The 20,391-nt window shown below is 39.0% G+C and overlaps 1 protein-coding gene across 1 annotated transcript; it reads right to left on the reverse strand.

Moving 5' to 3' along the window:
• Positions 1-792: 792 nt before the first annotated feature.
• On the reverse strand, positions 793-20,084 carry vps53 (VPS53 subunit of GARP complex). The gene is made up of 22 exons (XM_061280511.1): positions 19,954-20,084; positions 19,544-19,624; positions 18,703-18,752; positions 18,536-18,602; positions 14,131-14,217; positions 13,675-13,790; positions 12,670-12,789; positions 11,402-11,480; positions 11,151-11,294; positions 10,916-11,058; positions 9,816-9,957; positions 9,633-9,740; positions 8,917-9,011; positions 8,079-8,321; positions 7,208-7,355; positions 6,728-6,810; positions 6,544-6,622; positions 6,307-6,455; positions 6,165-6,234; positions 5,887-6,024; positions 2,817-2,921; positions 793-1,852 (listed from the first exon to the last, which is right to left on the reverse strand). The coding sequence occupies exons 1-22, from the start codon at positions 20,038-20,040 to the stop codon at positions 1,682-1,684; spliced, it is 2,505 nt and encodes an 834-aa protein (XP_061136495.1). The 5' UTR covers positions 20,041-20,084; the 3' UTR covers positions 793-1,681.
• Between the last annotated feature and the right edge of the window lie 307 nt (positions 20,085-20,391).

A 20,391-nucleotide genomic window follows, 5' to 3' on the forward strand; every position in this document is an offset into this window, starting at 1 on the left:
AAACACACAAAAAACTGCAGGTTTTGCACACATGGAAGACAAAAGTGACATTAAAACTCAAAAACTAGCAGAAAATGAAAAACAAAAAAAAGGTTTGGTAGGTCCAGGGATCATTACAATTTAACTACTACCGATTTTAAATCTAATTCAAAGTGGAAGTTACGCTGTTTTTAAAATCATGTCAATTGCCAAATTACTTAAACTAAAGAACCAAATAAATGAGTCATTTCACATTAACAGCTATAATTTCTGCCTAGTACTTATAATGCATCTAAACTCTTAATTACAGGTGGACACCTACACTTCTATTAAACGTTTAATCCAGATTTGAATACTGGTGGCATGCACCTATTGTACAATTGTAGAAACTGTCCTAATGTCTTCGTATAACAAAGATACTAGAAACAAGTTCACTGACTAGCTCATTGCGAAGCTGTCAGTCATGGGAATCTATGCACTCCAGGGATGACTAAAGCCATGAATCCCAACATTATAACAGACCAATTATCTATTCATGGTATTTACCAAACACAGCGAAATTTAGCTTGGCTTGTGACCTGTCTCTTTTCCTTGATTTTAAATATTCACAGATACTAGTTGTCAAGTTAAAAAAAATAAAAATAAAATTGAAGCACAAGGACTCATCTGTGGTTAAGATTAGCAATGTTCGCAACTTGCCATACATCATCACAAATATATTGTTTTCCTTAAGGAAGCAATGTGTAGATCTCAATTGTGTACGTGTATATAACGTCTAGACAGAGTCAGCAGAATATTACCCCAGAGACCTAATAAAGGGGCATAACCTTTTATTTTCTGATTCAAAAATGGATGAAAGACAAGCATAAATATTTCAAATCAATATATCCCGATATGCCATATAATTCCATGAACCGATAGCTGCAGTCATTTATCATCATTAGAAAATGTCATTTAACTTGGATGAATTGGCCTGTACTCTACAGATAACAAAAACAACATCCATTCTTTTGAGTGCAGTTCATTGTGCAATATACTGATCAATGTATAACCATTGTGTGAACACAGAGCTAAGGAAATTGCACATAAAGGAATTTATGTACCAAACACAAGTCTCAAGGAAGTTTCTTCATAACCCATCATTAACTTGGGTTTATTTTTCTGTGATGGAAAATGGACTCATCTCTTCTATCTTTAAAGGGGTCATAATTAACTTTTGGGAGTTTTTTGCCATGTTAAAATGCTAATTTCTGACCCAAAACACCAGTCACGCCCAAAGCAAGACAACACATGGCTCCTCACTCTGTGACATCGTATGGTGAGGAGCCACACCCAGTTTCTCAGAACAGCTGTCCTTGCATCCTGAGTTGACATGCGGCTGTTCTGATTTTGGTGCATCAAATAAATTGTACTGGTGATTGCTATTTGTTGCATTAAAAAAGCATTTTCTACGTAATTTTGAGTTGTCCTACTTTGCAAGTGGTCATTGAACGCACGTCGAGTCACTGAGTATGCGAGTACAGTTTTAGTGAACCTGGCGTCTTACTTCAAAATAGCTCATAATAAGAAACTGGATAATAATTGTGCCAAAAATAATAGGTAATTATACACATACATGCAAATAGTTAATCTTAATTAAAACGATGCAGCTCCTTTAACAATAATTTAATGGCGCAGCCAAGCAGCACACAACATCTTGATTTTACAGTCTCTTCTTGATGAGCTTCTCTAGTTTGCGAATGCGGGAGGACTCCTGCTCAGGGGTGGGGGCACTGAAAGACAAGGATGAGCTGCTGTCGGCCCCGGAGGGTGGTGTGGGTAACCTTTGTCTGAAGAGCTCCAGCATGCTGCTCTGCTCACCACGTTTTAAACCCTAAGCAGCAAAAAAAAAAAAAAAAAGACATTTGATCAACATACTATATTACATTCAAATAATTCAAATCACTCTAAAATAAATATTTGGCAGTTTTCTCATGTTCTACCCTGTTTTATAGGAGCTGTCTGAAATGGCTTTAATGAAAGAAAAGTGTTTTCAACAGAAATTTTCCAATGTAATAATTTTCTTAATTCAAGGTACAAAGGCATAGGGGATTTTTCTGCACACTTTATAGTGTTGGCATGAACAATCATTCATGTTCATTTAAACACTCAATAGTGTTATTATTACTGCACTGTTAACATTACATTTTGTTGCTGCAACACACTTGTGGGTGTTGCACATTCAACACTTTAGTAAATGTATCTTGAACACCAGGTGCATCCACAGTTGGCCAGTGTTAAAATTAACACGCTAGGTGTTGAATTAACACCAGGGGATTTGCAGTGTATTTTACTGTTTCTATTTATCTTTTTTTTTTTTTTTTTTTTTTAATTAAAAGTTTGATCCTTTTTATTCATAGAAAATCCATTCTAGAGACACCTGTACTTGCATAGTATGCCTGCACTCAGCTGACTGTTTTTGTGGGGCAATATACATTTGTCTACATCAGGGGTGTCACACTCTTTTTTTTTTTTTTTTTTCCACGGGCCGCATTGTAGTCATAGCTTCTTTGGGAGGGCCATTATGACTGTCAACCCAAATAAATGTATGAGCATTTCCTATTATATACAGTAAAAGCTACAAAACAAACTGACAAATAGTTTTCAAATCAGACGAGTAAAAACTGGTCAAATAATAAAAAAAAAAATTCTAGTAATGACTTGAATTTGATGCACAATTTGTCTTCGTGGGCCACATAAAATGATGTGGCGGGCCGTATCTGGGGCCTTGAGTTTGACACCTGTGGTCTACATAATGCATTCAAAATGATTTGAAACAACCAGGCAAAGCAACAAACCTTCATTTCAAGTATTTTCTGGAAAGTCTCAGGATTGCCATCAGCCAAGAGCTTGATGTAGTTATCCACAAACACTACGGGTGGTTCATGTGGGGCCATCACCACCTACAAAAAAAAAACAATTAGAAAAAAACATAGTAGTCTAAAAGTTTGCTTTGACACCCCCTCTTTTTCCTGTGAGCCATCATGGTACGACCCAAGAAATCTTTAAATGATCCCATATGGTGGAGCTGTGACCTAAATCAGGCAAATGTGGTAGGGGGGTTCCAATGTGACACAAAAATGAAGTTGACATTTAACTATTCTGCATTGCACATTTTAAACCACAACTACAAGTTAGTAAGCACATTTGGTTGCGCAACAATTAACCTTACCGTTAATAATTTAAAGCGGATATAATGAAAGATTTCGCAAAAATGTTGAACTGGTCTTATGGAATAGTGTCCAACAACAAAATAATGTAGGTGGAAAGCTTGGATCAGAGGGCATTTGTTCCAGCCACACATGGCTGACAGACAAGACCCTCTTCTATTCCTTTAGCATGCACACACACACAAACATGAAAATGGGCCAGCACTACAAATGCCTATTTGTTTTCTCATTTTAACCCTTGTTACTACAGATGTGTACAAAAAAAGCCTCTGTGAAGGAATTAAAAGAATTTGAGAAGTGATCAGTCATGAAAGGCTTGGGATTGTGTGGAATTCTTAGGTTTCATACTTGCCCTGCTGACCAAGTGATTTATTTAACAACTGTGCTGGAGCTGGGCCAAAGAATAGGCCTGTGGGTATTGTGAGAATATAAGGAAGCATAAGACTGTAATACAAAAAAAGGCAGCGTGATAAAGTGAGGGTGAAACAAGGGTGGGGATGGGGGTTGCTTTTTAAATAGTCCCCAGAGGAGACCTTCACAAGTGAACACTGGAGTGATATTGGTCTGGGGTGGAAGCGTGGAAAACAGCCAATCTCACAGCTTGGCGTTTCACCAGCTAGGAGAGCAAGCCTCAGACAGTCGGAAAGCTCTGGACATAAGTGGCTCACAAAACAACCTCATTGTACACAAGAAGCAGACAATCTTTAAAACGAAGGAAAATGGCTTCCGCAGCCAGCAGCCGAGATCGACATAAAACAAGTGTGCAAACTGGATAGCATCAAACCAATTAAGTTCTATTTATAGCAGACCTTTTAATAAGTTTTCATACAAAGCAAGCAAGCAAGAATAGAATCCAGAGTGGCAGCCTTATACCTCAAGCAAGTGGGCTGAAAAAATATTTCAACATCTGTCTGGTCTTCTAAAATGCGTCTCAAGTCAACAAATCTTCCTAGGATGTATGCTTTAAACCCCATCTAGTACAATTATTCAAATTTCTCAAAAAGCTGTTTTTTTAGTGTCATCCTAAGATTACATAAATCTTATTTATCTGAAACACTATGGTGCATTTACATTGTCAAAACTGAGATGGAATGTCATCAATATTGACAGATAATAAATAGATATAGATATATAGATAACCTCACTGGTTGTCAAGCCGCCGGTAAAAATTACACAACTCGAGCAAGTCTGTTGATCGCCATCAAGACAATACAGCACAATCATGGTCAACCTTCGGAAGGAAAGAAGGGCTCTTGGGAGTCCCACCAAATTCAAAAGACAGACGGGGCATTCACTTTGTGGGTGTGGGCATTTTTCTTTACCCCAGAGACTGTTAATAAGGGTGGCGCAATCCGGGGCAGTAACATACCAGGGTCTCCCCCCCACTGCTTTGATGTGACATGGTTGGTTGAGACAAGCCAAACTATCTTGACTTTCACAATTACTTTTTGCAGTGAAAAACTACACCCAAAGCACATGCTGTGCTATGTGAGTTCAATAAACTCATCAATACAGATACTAGTTTATGTTCTTATTGTCTGGTAAAGCAAATTGCGATTCGAGAATAATTAGAACGTAATGTTTTGTATTCTGTGCACTGTTTGGCTCTCTTTGGTAAGTGTGTGGGGAGGTCCAACATGGCTACCCGCCCAGGGAGTCATTCATGCCAGATCCGCCACCGCCACTTTATAAGGCAGGGAACATTTTAAAATAAATTGTATGCCAAACGCCTTGCCATAATTCAGAACAACAATGCTATTTATCACAATTGACCAGAAAAGAATATGTTGCAAATAATAAGACAATTACATTTAAGTGGTGTATTACCATTCACCCATTTTATACCGTTTATTTAATTCAAGACCATGGGTTGAGCGGAGGGCTATGCCAGTAGAAGGACGAGATTTGAGTCTAATAGTAAAAACACAACCAAGCATCACAGTCACATTTGTACATAAAGGCAATTTACAAGCATGTTTTTGCAATGTGGGAAGATGGAGTGTGTGTGTGTGTGTGGGGGGGGGGGGTGCACCTAGGGAAGTACGGGTGAGTACATACAACTGTACCACCAAGGCAAGCCAGGATGTAAGTATTAGAAAGACAGTGATGATATTTTTAGCTGCCACTAAAACAAAGTCGGTCATGGATTATGTCCAAGTATTGAAATTAGTCTCTGATAAAGGATTAAAAGAGCAAATTTCTTTCCTCAAGGGGACATTAAAGATTATTCTCTTCATTTTTCAGTACCAGTTGGACACCAGACAAGTGGTGCAAAGCTATTCTCGTTCTGCCATGAATAAAGTTTCGAACAATACATCAGTTTCAACATAAGAGCAGTTGTATGGGCAACAGAAATATGGCAACCTCATTAAAAGCGGAACGTTCCAAGCCTTTAAAGGTCAGGGAGTGAGTCTTTCGTCGACACGACAAGCATACATTTATCTACACTGGTTCGATCTGTCATAACATTTGAAGTGTCCCATTACAGTTGAGTGGCTCTGATAGTGTAGATGTGAACAAAGTAATTTGAAGTTTATGTGGTAAAAGTAAACTGTTTGAACCTAGCAAAGGTTTATTTTCAAAATTCCCCCAAGAAAGGCAGGCTAGGCATGGCATGTTTAAAACCTAGAATGACTCTGTATAGAATCACGTCACTCTAACACCACTGCACTTAAGGAGTCTTACCACAGTTGCTCACCTTAAGTATCATCTCTGCACGGGTCATGCCCTTCACCACAATCTTGGTGTAGCTGGCGGGTGCCTTGCGAAGTACCTGGGAACCGATGGAGGGTAGATCTAGCAGCACCGTCTTTAAGGAGTGTGTGTCCAGAAGGAGCTTGTTGGAAGGGATACACAAAATGAAAAGCTGGCCAGAATGATATAGAGCTGAAGCATCTGTAGGCAGAGCTACAGTAGCAATGCGATTAAGATGGTGACTAAAATGCAGCTGGAATTTGGTAATGAATACGCACGTACTTGTTCTGCTCCCACCATGCTGATAGGCTTACATCTGAACAGGTGATTGATAAATTTGGGGATGAAAGAGCTAGAAAAGAGAAATGACAACATTCAAATAATGTATCTTCACTCAATTAATGTACCATTTCATGGATATTACTTGGTGAATTTGATGCAGAACTGCGTGAAGTATTTGCGCGTGGAGGCCAAATTGTCTCTGATGATGGGAACATTCTGCTTTATGTGCATGATGATTGAAGTCACATAAGGACTTTGGTCACCGACATGCTCCACATTCTGCCACGGCATCTGAGAGGGAAAGGAATTCAGATGCACAGTCATAATAAGCAAACAATATTTGACTGATTTTGAATGTAAATTCAACAGTGCGTCTGACCTTGCTCATTGCAGTGAGAGCCGGGTCACAGGCAGCATCAAGATCTTGAACAAGTAACTGGATACTATTAGAGATCACGCTAGTGCAATCGTGAAAAAGAGAAGACAAATATAATGAGCTAGCAAATCAAAGGCATGCTGCTATTTAGGAACAGTAGATGTAGAGTATTATATTTGCTACATACGTGCTGAATGTATCCATCTCTCCAGTCAGATTAATTCTCTCCACAAGGATTTTATCGACTTTTTCTTTTAGTTTCTCTTCAAGCTGTTAAAAAGCACATGTAAATAATACAAGATTTAGCACAGTATTACAAAAATATGTAACAGCCAGATCCGTATGACCATCCTGTTTACAAAAATACTTTTAGGCAATGTTGTAATCAGTACTGACATTTTCTTTTCTTTTTTATTTCATTGCACTTATTGAGGAAAGGCAATTGAGAACAGATTCATTTCCAATGCTGACCTGTCTGCAGACAGCATAATTAAACAAGGCAAAATACAAATAAAAACAAGAATCATTATCTAATAGTATCTCAGTGGCGTAAATTTGGATTCCAATTTAAGTGAACGTAAATCCACCAATTTGCTCCCCATTGCCATCCTTACATCTGAGCAGCATTTAAAAAAGAAATATATTTACTCATTTTAAATGTACATGCCTGTTGCGTGGTAGCAAGACAGTACTCGGCAGTGCTAAGGATACTACAGATAAGGCACAGCTCGTCGACGGTGAACTTGGCCGTTTCCGAACCTTCTTTTTCTTTCAGCAGACTGCTGATCGTCAGGACACCACTGTTACTGCTCGACCTGGAGATGGATATACACACAGTGACTGAGTGGCAAAAAAAGTGAAGCACTATCTTGCAAGAGGCGAGTCGTAGCAGTGTTATCATAGCAAGTGGTATAGTTCAGAATGTAAATATTTGAAGTCTTTAAGTCTTAGATATTGGATTCTCGTTTGTTTTCAAGTTCAGACTATGATGGAACGATGAATAGTGTGCAAACAAGTGTAGTGACACTGCAGCAAGAATTTTATTGTGAATAGCCAAAAGACAGTGATGTGATCAACGACTGTGTAAATCAAGCAGCTCTCAAGAAGAAACCTTGAAACATGAGGTCATAACTCATGACAATAGACAAGCGGGCCAGAGCGTACCCTTGAGAGTATGTTTGAGTGATTTCATATGGCCCACAATATGGCTTACATTAGTCAGCGAGTGCATATGTATAATTAGCATGTTCGCATATTTGCAACACCTAACAGCAAAACTGCGTATGTAGACCTGTCAGTGATGATTTCTAGTGCGGCTAGCGACCCAAATAATTTTACTACAATTTGCGCGTTATTGCCATTGCATCACTTCAATTTCCATGTTATTGCTACCCATTAAAACATGGCATGGACTGCTATTCCTTTTCAAAATGAAGTCCCTTATGCTTTTATCACCAGACTAAAAGAAAGACCACATATGGGTGTGACGAATGTGGATGAAATTATGGTTTAGTTGAACAGAACTAATGTGTTCTTACTTAGGCAAATTGCCTGAGAGGATCTTCCAGGCATATTCTCGGAGGAATTTCTGAAAGATGGTTGTGAGGGCAATCATGGGCTCTCCGGTGCTCAGCTGGGAGCACTGGACCATGCACTTTTTGTAATAGACAAAGAGGTCAGCACAGCTTGGCAGCACAGCACCGCCCTCGTCTGTGGCAACCCTGGGTGGGCCCTGTGCTCGGAAGTCAGCCACAAATCTGTCTATTAGTTCGCCTAAATTCCTACAAGAAGCACAGACAGTACCAGATGGATTAACAGGCAAGCATATAAAAAAAAATTATAGTCTGGATTTAATTGAAGTGAGGACTGACGAACAGCATTGGAAATTGCGCACAACAACCATGCAATCACAGCTCTTCTGAAACTTTATTCATTTTCGGAGAAAACCACAATGGCCTGCGGAAAGGATGGACTATTAGGGGAAAAATGGAGGCTGGTGGCAGTAAGAGAGGGAAAATATGGGGAAGGGAAGAGAAAAGAAGAAAGCCAACAAACAAGGCAGGAGCAGAGTAAAAAGCGGGGCATAAAAAAAACGAAGAGGTGGAGATTTAAAAAAACAAAAACAAAAAAGCGGTTGCTGAGGCAGCAATTTATTCAAGCTCTCTCGCTCTCTCAGCGTCTGTGGTCGTGTAGCTAATGGGAAACATTTCTGCCACAACCAAGTCAGTGGCATGTCCAGGAACAAGAGATGGAAAGACAGACAAGTCAGTGAGGTGGAGCGCAAGAGGGGTGAAAGTGTGTTAGTGAATAAGGAGGAATTGGGAACTTGCACGTGTCGATTTTATACACATACGACTGTATACATATGTTGCTCACTTGTCTTGGGATTCTATGTAGACATACAGATGAGGCTCAAAGCACTTGGAGACGATGCCATGAAAAGGATTCTCAGGAGCTTTGGGTTTTCTGGGCTATAGGAATGGAAGACACAGACACTAATACATATGCCTGATTACAATTTGAAAGTTCACTGTGGTTGTTAAAATGTCAAAATTTCAATTACCGTAATTTTCGGACTAAATTCTTTTTGAAAATTCTTGAAAAAAAAAAACATATATAAGTCATCCTGAGTATAAGTCGCCCCCCTACCCGAACTATGGAAATAAAACGCGACTTATAGTCCAGAAATTACGGTACCACTTAAACTGTCCATCCCCAGTAATGAGCTTTTCTTTTGTTTTTCAGCGGCAGTTGCAACATGATTGGCTTATTGAAAACTTCACTTTTCCAGTCGCCAAATGACAGATTTTAAGAACAGCCATTCAAAAACGAAATTTTGTAAATACATACACAACATAAAAACTTGCACATACGAGTTAATTTTTTTTTAGGTTATCTACCATAATTTCCAGACTCTTAAGAGCAAATGAATATCAGCCCCATCTTTGAAATTTAAAAAAGAAAATAAATTTGCACATAAAGTATCCAGGCCATTCTTAACTACATATCTAAGTGGCATGAAGCTTGTTATTTAGTAAAAAGCCGTTCATTTGCTGCACCATTCTTTAAATTTTTATTGAAGCTTATCTCACCTTTGCCAGATCCCCATCTTTGTCATTTTTCTCAGTACCCTCATCTTCACCTTGATCATCCTCCAGGAAAGGGTTCGAGGGATCTAAAGGGCTCTCTGGCTTCTTCTGCTGCTTGGAAAAATACATGTTTTGGTTATACTGACAATCTCCAACAGAGGTCTGTCTGAGTGTGCTTACTCTTACCACAGGGGCATCGGTCAACGTGCATCCTGTGAAACGTTTTGCCAGCAGACCTTCAAAGTTTGTAGTCCTTTGAATGGCAAACAGAAGGAGCTTCACTTCAATCTCCTTGGCTCGTGTTCTCATTACTTTGGAAAGCTCCGCTCTTTTGGGGTGGGGGAGAAAAAAAAAAGATGCAATTTTTTTTTTTTTTTCTTCGTCGTTTTCCTTTCAAAATGTCTTGGGCAATTATGGCCTATGACTGACTATGTATAAAAAAAAACAAAAGGGGGATGGCTTATTTCCACTTTCATTGAAGTGCAGGAGTCCCTGCAAATTGCGGGCGATAGACACTGAGCCAATAATTTGAAATCACAATTGGGTACATATAGAAAAATAAGTCTGAAATGAAATTTTGCATAAATGTGGCAGGCATCATTCGCATGCGAGACTCACAATGCACTCGTGGCTTAGCTCCTAACATCTGGGCTGCAATATGATGGATATCCATTGAAGTCTGTCAACTTCAGGTGATTCCCAAAGAAAACTGGCTGACAACAGTTCTAGTTTGTGGAGTTTGGTTTTGTTGAGAACAAAGGTGGACTCAGTGGAGTAGAAAAAGACACTCAACTGAGAAATGACTTATTCTTACATCTGTGGTGATGTGTAAAGTTATGCTTGATGCAGAAGCAAAAAAACACTTTCAAAGGCAAGGGCAAGTGTTGGGGTAAGGGAGGTGTTTTTTGGGGGAGGAGGGCGATCTTGAACCACTCTTCTATTGTCCCGGTTCTACACTGAAATGACCGTGCTCAGCCCTGAGTGGTTAGTTTTCCGTTACACTTTTTCGGGGCTGTGCGATGCAAGGGAACTGCTTTTTAGAACCTCCTACGTGGTGGTTATAAAACACAGGCCATGCAAGGATCTGACATCTTTGTTATTTGAATGATCAACAGATGTAGGCGTTTCCTAAGAACTCTGCTGCACACTCCCATTTCCTGGTCAAGTGAGCCACCCGCCTCCAAGTTATAAAAATACAGTAAGAGATATTGTGTTTTACAATGAAAAATAGCATTTATTTACAATTTATGTAATATTAGATGAAAAAAAAGTGGTTATAAATCTACCTGGTGACATGGCAGAATTCTACCGCAATACGTTCCGTCATGCACCACTCCTCTGGAAACATGCGTCCATATTTTTCTTCATAGTCGACTAGTTGCCGCTTGATCCAAGCATAGCGGCGATCGATCTTGTCTAGCCATGCTACCTAAAACATTTAGTAGAGACCTTTTTCATGCACGGTATCACATGAATTATTAAAGCCAAACTATAAAGCTTTGTTAATGAATGTTTACTTACATCTTGGTTCTCCTGAAAGAGCACAAGGTATTCGGAAAGATGCTGCCGGATGAACTTTTTGATTATCTCATGTTTGATGCGTGGGTCAAGAACATTTGCAACCAGACAGGCATCCCTCAACACATTACTTGGCCCCCCGGGCCTCTATGAAGAGAAGAAAAGGGGGGAAAAAAAAGAAGACTTTTTAAAAAGACAAAAAACTTAAGGGGTCTGAAAAGACTTCAAAAGATGACATGTGTCAGGTATTTTACCTTGGAGCCCTGAGATGGGAAGGCTTCTTCAAAATCTGCCAGGATCTGAGTGCCCAACTCACTCTGTGCTGCTTTTACTCTACACAAGTCCAAGACCAAATTCACAACGAAAGTGTCAGAGTTGTAGAAATGTGTCATATTTGTCTATGCTCCCATTCATCCATTTGGTCTGAAATTATTTGAAAGATTTGTAAACTCAAATCAAAGACTCAAGTTATCATGTAGATGTCAGTGAGTCATGCCTCAGACTGATAAGTAAAGGTCATTCAGAGTCCGAAACAGTGTGTCACAATTTTGTCACAAACTGTGCCACCTCCAAAATTGAATATTTTCTCAAAAGTGCATTTCAACTTAAAACCACCATTATGCTTGACATGATGTGAGACGTCAGCAAGTCCTTTGGCTCCACAAGTATGTTTTGCCTCTTGTTTTTATTTTTTGTATCATGCCGCCACAGGAGGGTACTGGTTCTTGCACAGTGTGTAATTGAGTGAGAAATGCAACTATCGAAGCACGCACTTAAGCAGCAATTTCAAAAACAAATTCACATTGTCAGGCTAATGCTCAGATGAATAGAACGAAACAAAACCAGCACTTTTCAACAATGCAATTCACAGACGTTTAAGATTGGTTTATTTTGCCTGCAGACCGACACGCAGCCAAGATTAATTCGAACACGCTTGGTCGAACAAATTATATTCCACCATGGACCCTCTAAATGTTAGACACTGTAAAGATACTGTAAAAAGTGATTGGTTCACTAATGATATTGTAATGTAACCCTCTAAGTGTGATTTATTTCTGTTCAGTCTCAAAATTAGTTTTTGAGCTTTCTTTCAAAAGTCCATGTTTTGACATTTTGTTTGTCCAATCCTTGAATCTGCACTAAAATATCTCAGATGCTGCATTTGTTCTGCTTCACACTATCAACCTGTACTTTTGAGTTTCTCTGCAATCATTACTCCCCCTCTCATATTTCTTGACTTTCCCATCATCTGTTTCTCCTGAAGAGTCACTCCTTCCATGCAGCTGTTGTTTGCTATTCAACACTGTCTGCCACACCTTGGTCAAAACTGAACAGATGGCCGTCTTTCCCGATTAGGCGCATCAGTACTACTACTCTGAATCTGGAGTTAGCTTTGTTCCATCTGTTTCGAGCATTGCTGTAAAATGAGGCCATAACTTGTCATACAAGATGTGCAAGAAGGATTTTGCAGTACAGTCGAGATGTGAGCCACTGTGCATATATGTGTTGAGGATGAGGTTACCTCTCAGAGAGCTGTCTGATCTGCGGTATGCCCATATACTTGTGGAAATGCTCAAGTACGTTGACAACTCCTTGCAGGAGATTGGCCACCTCACCGTACTGCCTTTTTCTCGTCATGGCCCTGGAACACACATACATGCCTGCGATTATTTTTTGGATGTCATTGTCAAGGATAATTACCGTATTTTCCGCACTATTATACAGTTCCGATCAATCTATAGGAGATCGTTTGAGAAACGCGATTGTTTACACTTTGCTGAGGCTCATGGAAGATTGCGAGCTGAGGCTCATGGGATTTTGCGGATGGCTAATGCTATAACGATAGCTGCTATACGCACCAGGCTATTTCATGTCAAAATAGGCTGCTCTGTTAATGTTGCGAGTAACTCTACGGATCCATTTGGAAGGGAAACATAGGTAAGTAGTACCAATGCGTTAGATCAAACTTTAGTCAGTTCTGATCATTTTATAGGAGATCGTTTGAGAAACGCGATTGTTTACAGAGGGCTAGTTGGTTATTGGCTAGTGGATGCATACCGCAACAGTTTGTTGCAGTATAGCTTCTATTTTATGCGCCTTATAATCCGGTGCGCCTTATATATGGACAAAGTTTTAAAATGGGCCGTTCATTGAAGGTGCGCCTTATAATCCGATGCGCCTAATAGTGCGGAAAATACGGTACGCATAATGATTAATGATTTAAGTGATCAGCATCAGACAATTAGGATGCAGATAGAAAGGATCATCATCAAAAGTTTCCTTTTCGACAAAAAGTCAGGACAAACAAATCAGTCTTGAGGCGTCGGCAGTATATCAGCTAAATTTATTGTAACAAACATGAACTGCTTGAGATGATTTATCGTAGATTGAGATGATATCAGCATTAAAATAAGTCTACAAGGGAGTCGTGGGGATAAAAGAAATTACTTTATCTGTGAAGAGCCATTTATCTACATCATTATTTTGTGACAGCAATTTTTTTGCAATAAACATGTCAGGTACTCACTCTAAAGAGTCTACACCTCCCGCTAACATATGCAGGTGGTTCAGTGTGGTGATAGACGTAGTGAGGTGGCGCTTGGCATGGTCCAATTGCTTTATGTCCCTGGTAATCTCCTTGACCTAAGGAAGAAGAGAAAGGAGTCAAGCAGGTTGGCCAAGTCACAGATAAGGGAAGGACAAAAACCAAATAGAAACTGTAAAAACATACTGAGCTGAACACAGCAGGCACGGAAATGTGTTTTCAGATGGTGATACACAGCTCAGATAAAGAGCAAACAGACATGCTGGTCTGAGAACTGATTGCTTACAAATCTTGAGGGAGGGTCTTACCCCCCACTTTCAATCATTCCTTTACTCACTCCATTAAATGGTTTCCCCAAACTAAGAAAAGCTGCCCACTGTTATTTATTCCATTTTAACGAAAGCTGCAAATTGTTGGCAATGTGTGTAACCTACATACCATTTGTTCAGACTTCTCTGCTTTGTCCTTGATGTCTTTGATTTTTCCAAAAAGCTGCTGAATTGCTACCTGGGCCTCTTCCAAAGCCTGTATAAATCAAATACCTCAATATTAAAAATAGTTATTCAGGTGTTTGAAAATATCAAGGAATAGAAAAAGGAACTGGGAAGTCGATTCACAGTTCACAAATAAGAAAATAAAAATTTGTTTTTTTTTCAATGAAACCATCTCCAATACAAAAAGATCCTCATTACATCATCTGTATGGAAATACATTTTCACAAATCTAATTTGATGAAGCTATTATAAAATCTAGTCGGTTTTTAGTGTTTTGGTTCAATTCACCATAATGTTGGGGGATGGGGTGATTTGCTTTGGGAGTGGGCCGAAGCTGCAGCACCAGGGGTGAGGTCAGTTGCTACGCCAATCAGGGTAACGATAGCAATAATCAAAACTAAAACATACAGCTGCCAGCCATAATTGACCGAAAGTACTCGGGAGTGTGAGCCAAATTGGCAGTGATTTATATAAAACTAGCTTAATGTGTGACATAAAGTGAAACACGACTTGAGAGTTGGTCTTTTTCTCTGAACATAAACTGTGGGTAGGTGGTTGGTTGAACTATAGTCCCGCTATCAAAGTCTGTGTCTGATTTGAAGGGAACCCTTTTATTCACTCTCACAATTAACTGTGGCTCCAAGTGAAAAATGATCCTGTTAATCCTGCCTGCAATGTCAGGCTCAGTCTAATTGGTTGACCGGGCACCGACTCAAACGGGGAAAAGGACCAAGAGAACCTCAACACAAGGACTGTCACTATCAAGGTTAAAGAGATCATTTGCCATTACTGATGGCCAATAAACGGCAGAGCTCATTAAATTAAACACAGTTAGAGTAGAAAAATTGTTGCTGTTTTTCTTACATTTCAGCATGCCCTCAAATGTGTTGACATTTTCCCTTTTTTAAGAGATTTTAATTGCAGCTGGGGTGAATCTAATGTAAATGTTATGCGATTATTAACAATGCATCATTATTATAACAAAGTGGTGGTACTTTTAGGTGCATCATTAAAATTGCTCCAGAATATTCATTGGAAGCTACAAAAAAAGTCTGATTGCAGTGACTACCTCACAGGGTTGCGCAACAAAACACAGTTATTTCTGTGCCCTTTTCTTTCATTGACAAAAGGGTACCAAAAATTTCGTACAGCTTTGTACATAAATATGAAAAAGAAAATTGTGCATCTGTATAATAAATACAGCTTGTACTGCGTTTAAATGGGGATCTTTACTTCCTAAAGTCACGGGGAGCCACATTATACAAACAGCAAAGTTCAAATCTACACTTTAAATCAATTTGAAGAAAGTCTACGTATTGAAGATCACCCTGGAAAAAGGAGAGGTATTATTAGTCCCGGAAAGTAATTTATGGTTTACCTGTGTCTATGACATCTTTCTCAGACTATTTTTCCAAGAAGCTTGTTGCAAGCTGGAGTAAGGCACAAGCCCACAGCATTTTTGGGGAAGGCCAGGGCATTTACAGTACATTACATTTCTAATGAAAATACAAGTTTAGGAGCTGTTGTTGCTTTGATATTAATTACATGTGGGACAATTACATGGGCCACACTGAAAGATAATATCGTCTACCATTGCCATTAGGAAATAACAGAGTAGAAATGGAAGGCGCCATGGTTTAAAAAAAACAAAAAAGGCAAACTTGTTTCACTGCATCATTAGTTCAGCTTCTTTGTAGCCTCAAGAAAGTAGTAAAACAAATTATCATATGAGAAGAATGCTTAGCATTGCAAGATTGTATCGTCATGAAATTTTCTATTAAAAGGAAAGAAAGCAATGCACTATGAACATAAAAATATACATTAAGGAAGTTTGCTGAACAGCTTGTCTACTTCCTGGTTAAGAATTGTACTGACCAATTATTCCTTTTATTATATGTATTTGATTCTGTAAACAGAAGAGGTTTTGTCATTTTTTAACATTCTACCTGATGGGAATGTTATTCAACCATTAAAAATGTATTATAGTGTTCTATTTTTTTTCTTTAGTGCAGCCCAATATTCCCTAGGAATAAAGACTCATTAAAATCAAATCAAAAAGAAGTTGGATTAATGGGAGTGCCCCATCGTTTTAAAAAGCTTCCCTGTAGGTGATCTTAAAGAAAATCTGTACATCTAGAGGAGCCAAGATCCTTCAAGGCTGCAATTGTCACTCATGCAGACTCACCCGAATCAATCTGGCTTGCTGCCTAGTGCTCATTTCCTGTATTTAGCCCAGAGGAAAGCAAAGGGAGACCACTGCCGAGCAGGCGCTTCATGCCGAGATGCTATCTGCCTTTCCACACAAACATAACTGTGTATGCTTTTAACATGAAATACATGGCAGCTGCCATCGCATTTAGAAGGGATTGAGTTTTCGTGAAGGGGAGAGACGATCTTCTTCCAACGCTAAAGAAGTCATCAACTCTCCTTGACATGAATTCAAAGTAGTACGAGTACAGGGTTGAAACATTTCATGCAAACACTGAGTTACACTAAAAATGCATTCCTGCCCCCACCTCCACCCCCACGCCTCAATCGGAGTATGCAAAAGCGATCCCAGTTGCAGTTGATTCGTTTCTTCTATATAGCTACACATAAGTGACAAACTAATGCTGCCTGTGTCCCAGATGTTACTTTCCATGACAAATCCGGGAAGTCAGAAAAGCTTAAAAGGACTGATTCGTTGTCAGAATAAAGAAATAAATGGATCTGTCAAAGAAAGCGCCTGGGGATAAGTGTGAAAAGTAAAACAACTGAACAGTTCTTTTCTGACACTATGAAATATTCAAATTTTACATTAAATATTAACGTGAAGCTTTTTTTGATGAAAAGGTCCCTCAACTTTTTTTTTAACCACACATCCGTGTTCAGGATCAAACGCACACGGGCGACATGTCTGAAGGGTCCTTCCAAATTGGCTCATCACGGTTGGCCAAACACTTCTGACAGTTTATCACTGACCTCTGAAGACATGGATTGACAAAGCAGACTAGATACTGAACAATTTCGTGGCCTACCAGAGAGTTCCATGACAAAAAGTGTCACTGATTAGTCAAGAGGCCATCCATGGCAAGAGCAGTTCAAAGTAACCTTGGGGATTGATGACCTCTATAAGTTTGAACCCAGAGGAAAGACGAGCGGAAATGGGAACATAGGAATGGGGCACCTGTGTGGGATTCTATTTCGGAAAGATAACCAGTGATGGAGAAGGATATTACTTTAGTTGTATATGATTTTTTTTTTGTGTGTTTTTTTTTTTTTTTAACCCAATAAATCAGGTTCAAACTCAGTTTGAGGGTACTCCACCTCAGACTTTCACGACAACAATATTAATCCTGCAGCATAACAAAGGCCTGCAGTTCATTAATGTTACCTTCCTCTGTGTTAGCCAACGGTCAAATTTCGCTTAAGCGCCGTCGACAACATTGCTGATCACGTTGATTTTATCCTATTGCAGCTCCTATGTCTCAATCTTCATCTTGAAAAGAGCACCTCTCCTTCTTTCCATCTGTAGAAAACATTTTCCCTCTGGAAATGTTGGAATTGCTTCGTGGCCTTGGAAAAACAACCTCAAGTTATTGTGTCTGTGTAACCTGATAATGTTATTCGTCTAGGGGTTGCATTAAAGTGTTTCCGCTTCCAAACAGTAGCACACTGGAAAAGACATGGCCACCACGACAGACGCCCAGAAGACAACACACGCATCAAATTGAGTCTACTTTTCAGAACTGTTGTGGCTCAACCTTCAGGTGTCATGTTCCTTTTAAACCACAAACCCTGGGTTGGGAAAAGGCTTGAACTAAATATGCGCGGGCTGCTCTTTTCCATCATGCTCTTACAAGACAGCCTCGGGTTTTACCATAAGAAGTATACTCAGGGGCATAAATTTCCCAGACATGTTTTTTTTTTTTTCTAAAAAGGTACAGTTTGCGCAATGGGGATGAATCTGAGTCATCATGTCCTTTTCCGTGGATTGCAGTTGGGATGAATGAAAGGGAAAGCAAAAAGGATCTCTGTTTTTCCAGAGATGAAAACAACTTGTTGCTTCCCAACTACAGGAAATGGATAATGTTGTCTCCATAGTGCATGTGTGTTTAATGGAGGTTTCTTGACCCAATTATCGCAGTCTTAAGTACATTACCCGATAAAATATTTTGCATTACAAAGGCTATTTGTCATTGTGTCTTACTCCTTAATAGCATAAACACCACTATTTGGGCCAAATCTGAATATTTGAGCAAATGTTCAGTGACAGTGAGTGTGTAAAACAGTAATGGATAGAAATGTAATAAGTGCTAAGCAAACAATAGGTCTTTAACAGCCAAGAATAAATTTACTAGCCAACTCACCTGCCTGCCATCCTGCCCCACATTGGTTTGACCCCTCACCACTGTCCTGATGTTGTCATCAAGGCGCCTGCAAATGGAACACATGATCATATATACTTTATTGTGTATTTATATTTGCAAATACTACAGAGTTGGCATATTAACAGAAAACACTGAGCGCTACTGACCTTATTTTTAGACGTATCTTGTTAACCACATCGTCAATATTAGCAAGGGACTAGGGGAGAGAATGAGTCAAGCAAATAAGTGATTATTGAAGCAGCACTTCAATATTAGCCTTCAAAAATATCATCCGTTTCATGCTATATTTATTTGACAGTGTTTCTACAAAACAGTTTATGTCACAATCTTAAATAACTTTTTGATTCATCTTGCTGTTAGTTCTTTTTGATTGTCTTACAGAGCCCCCTCATGGAAATGGAGGATACCTACACAAGAAGGCTGTTATAACATCTCATAGCCATGAAAGGGTCTTCCACCCATTCATTTATTTATTCAAGACATTTTCTTAAGTTTTGTAAACAATAAGCACCAGGACATTTGCTCAGGGGAAAAAAAGCCCAAATAATCCAGTACTGTATTACGATTGTAAGACTGGCCATTGGCGTAGAAGGCACATCAAAACGGACAGACGGGAAAAAACATCGATCATCAAAAAATGAGTGAACGAAAGATGCATGCTGTTGTTGTTGAAATTTTATTTTGTAAAGTCATTTTTACTCTGGCAATGTCCTTATAGTAAGACATTTCAGAAAGATGTATCTTGATAAATGATTGATCACATTAACACTTGACTACATTGGGAAATGTACTGTTTGCATTCTTCAATAACAGCACCTAAAATTTTAAAATTGTTCTTGAGAAATTGCATACCCACAAATCCAAATTTACTCATTCAAAACCTCTAAAGCTATTAAAAACTACTGGTTTATTGTTTGTTTCTTATCTATTTTGTGTGTTGACAACAACAATAATAATAATAATCAAGTTACTTTAATGTCATTTTACCTGCTCGGTGGGAAACAATGTGTTTATGTATTCCACCGCATTGAAGTCTGCTTTATCAAGTGGATCTTGACTTGGAAAGACCTTGCGAAAACAAACTTTGTTAGTCATAATTATTATTAATACATATAATATTCACATGGTAAAAGAATCTATAGACCGACTTGTACCATGATTAGCTAAGTAAAACCTCTAGGTTAAATCGTTGACATTTGTCAGTGGATACGAGGATAAGCACAGCAAACGCTATTTATTTAGAACATTCGGCCGACTTTTCAGCCAGTGTACCGCAATAATAAATACACGGTACGAGTGACACAACCAGCAGGTACAGGGTAAGAGATCCTTTTGATCGCAAAATGCGTCAATAATGCACCTCAAGCAAAAAAACATTAATTTATCCCAAAAGCTACCTGTTCAATCGCCAGTTGCACTTCTGGTGTGAGATGCAAAATTGCTTCCAAATCATCGGCAAGTTCAAATTCTTCTTCCTCCATCATTGTCCAAACATTAAACAACTCGAGTGCTTCCTACTTCCTGGTGAAATGGCTTCTGGGATATCTGGTGACGCAATTGTTGGGGCGTTCAAAACTATCGGGGGAAAAGGAAAATACAGATATTCGTGGTTTATCGGTGCAGTAGGCTGCAGTATGGTACTGCACATCTTAAAGGAGCGCATAATAGGATCGTACATATTACAGCGGTTGAAATAGTCCGACTGACAGCTCTATTATATTTAAATGCCAAGTCTGTGAAAAAAAAAAAAACCCTTACGCATAATGCACGCGTGACTCCAAGTTCTTTAAGTGGCATATTTGTGTGAATGTTTTTTATTCGTTCATTTGTTACTT

This window comes from Syngnathus typhle, linkage group LG6 (assembly GCF_033458585.1).
Source record: "Syngnathus typhle isolate RoL2023-S1 ecotype Sweden linkage group LG6, RoL_Styp_1.0, whole genome shotgun sequence".
Lineage (NCBI taxonomy): Eukaryota > Metazoa > Chordata > Actinopteri > Syngnathiformes > Syngnathidae > Syngnathus > Syngnathus typhle.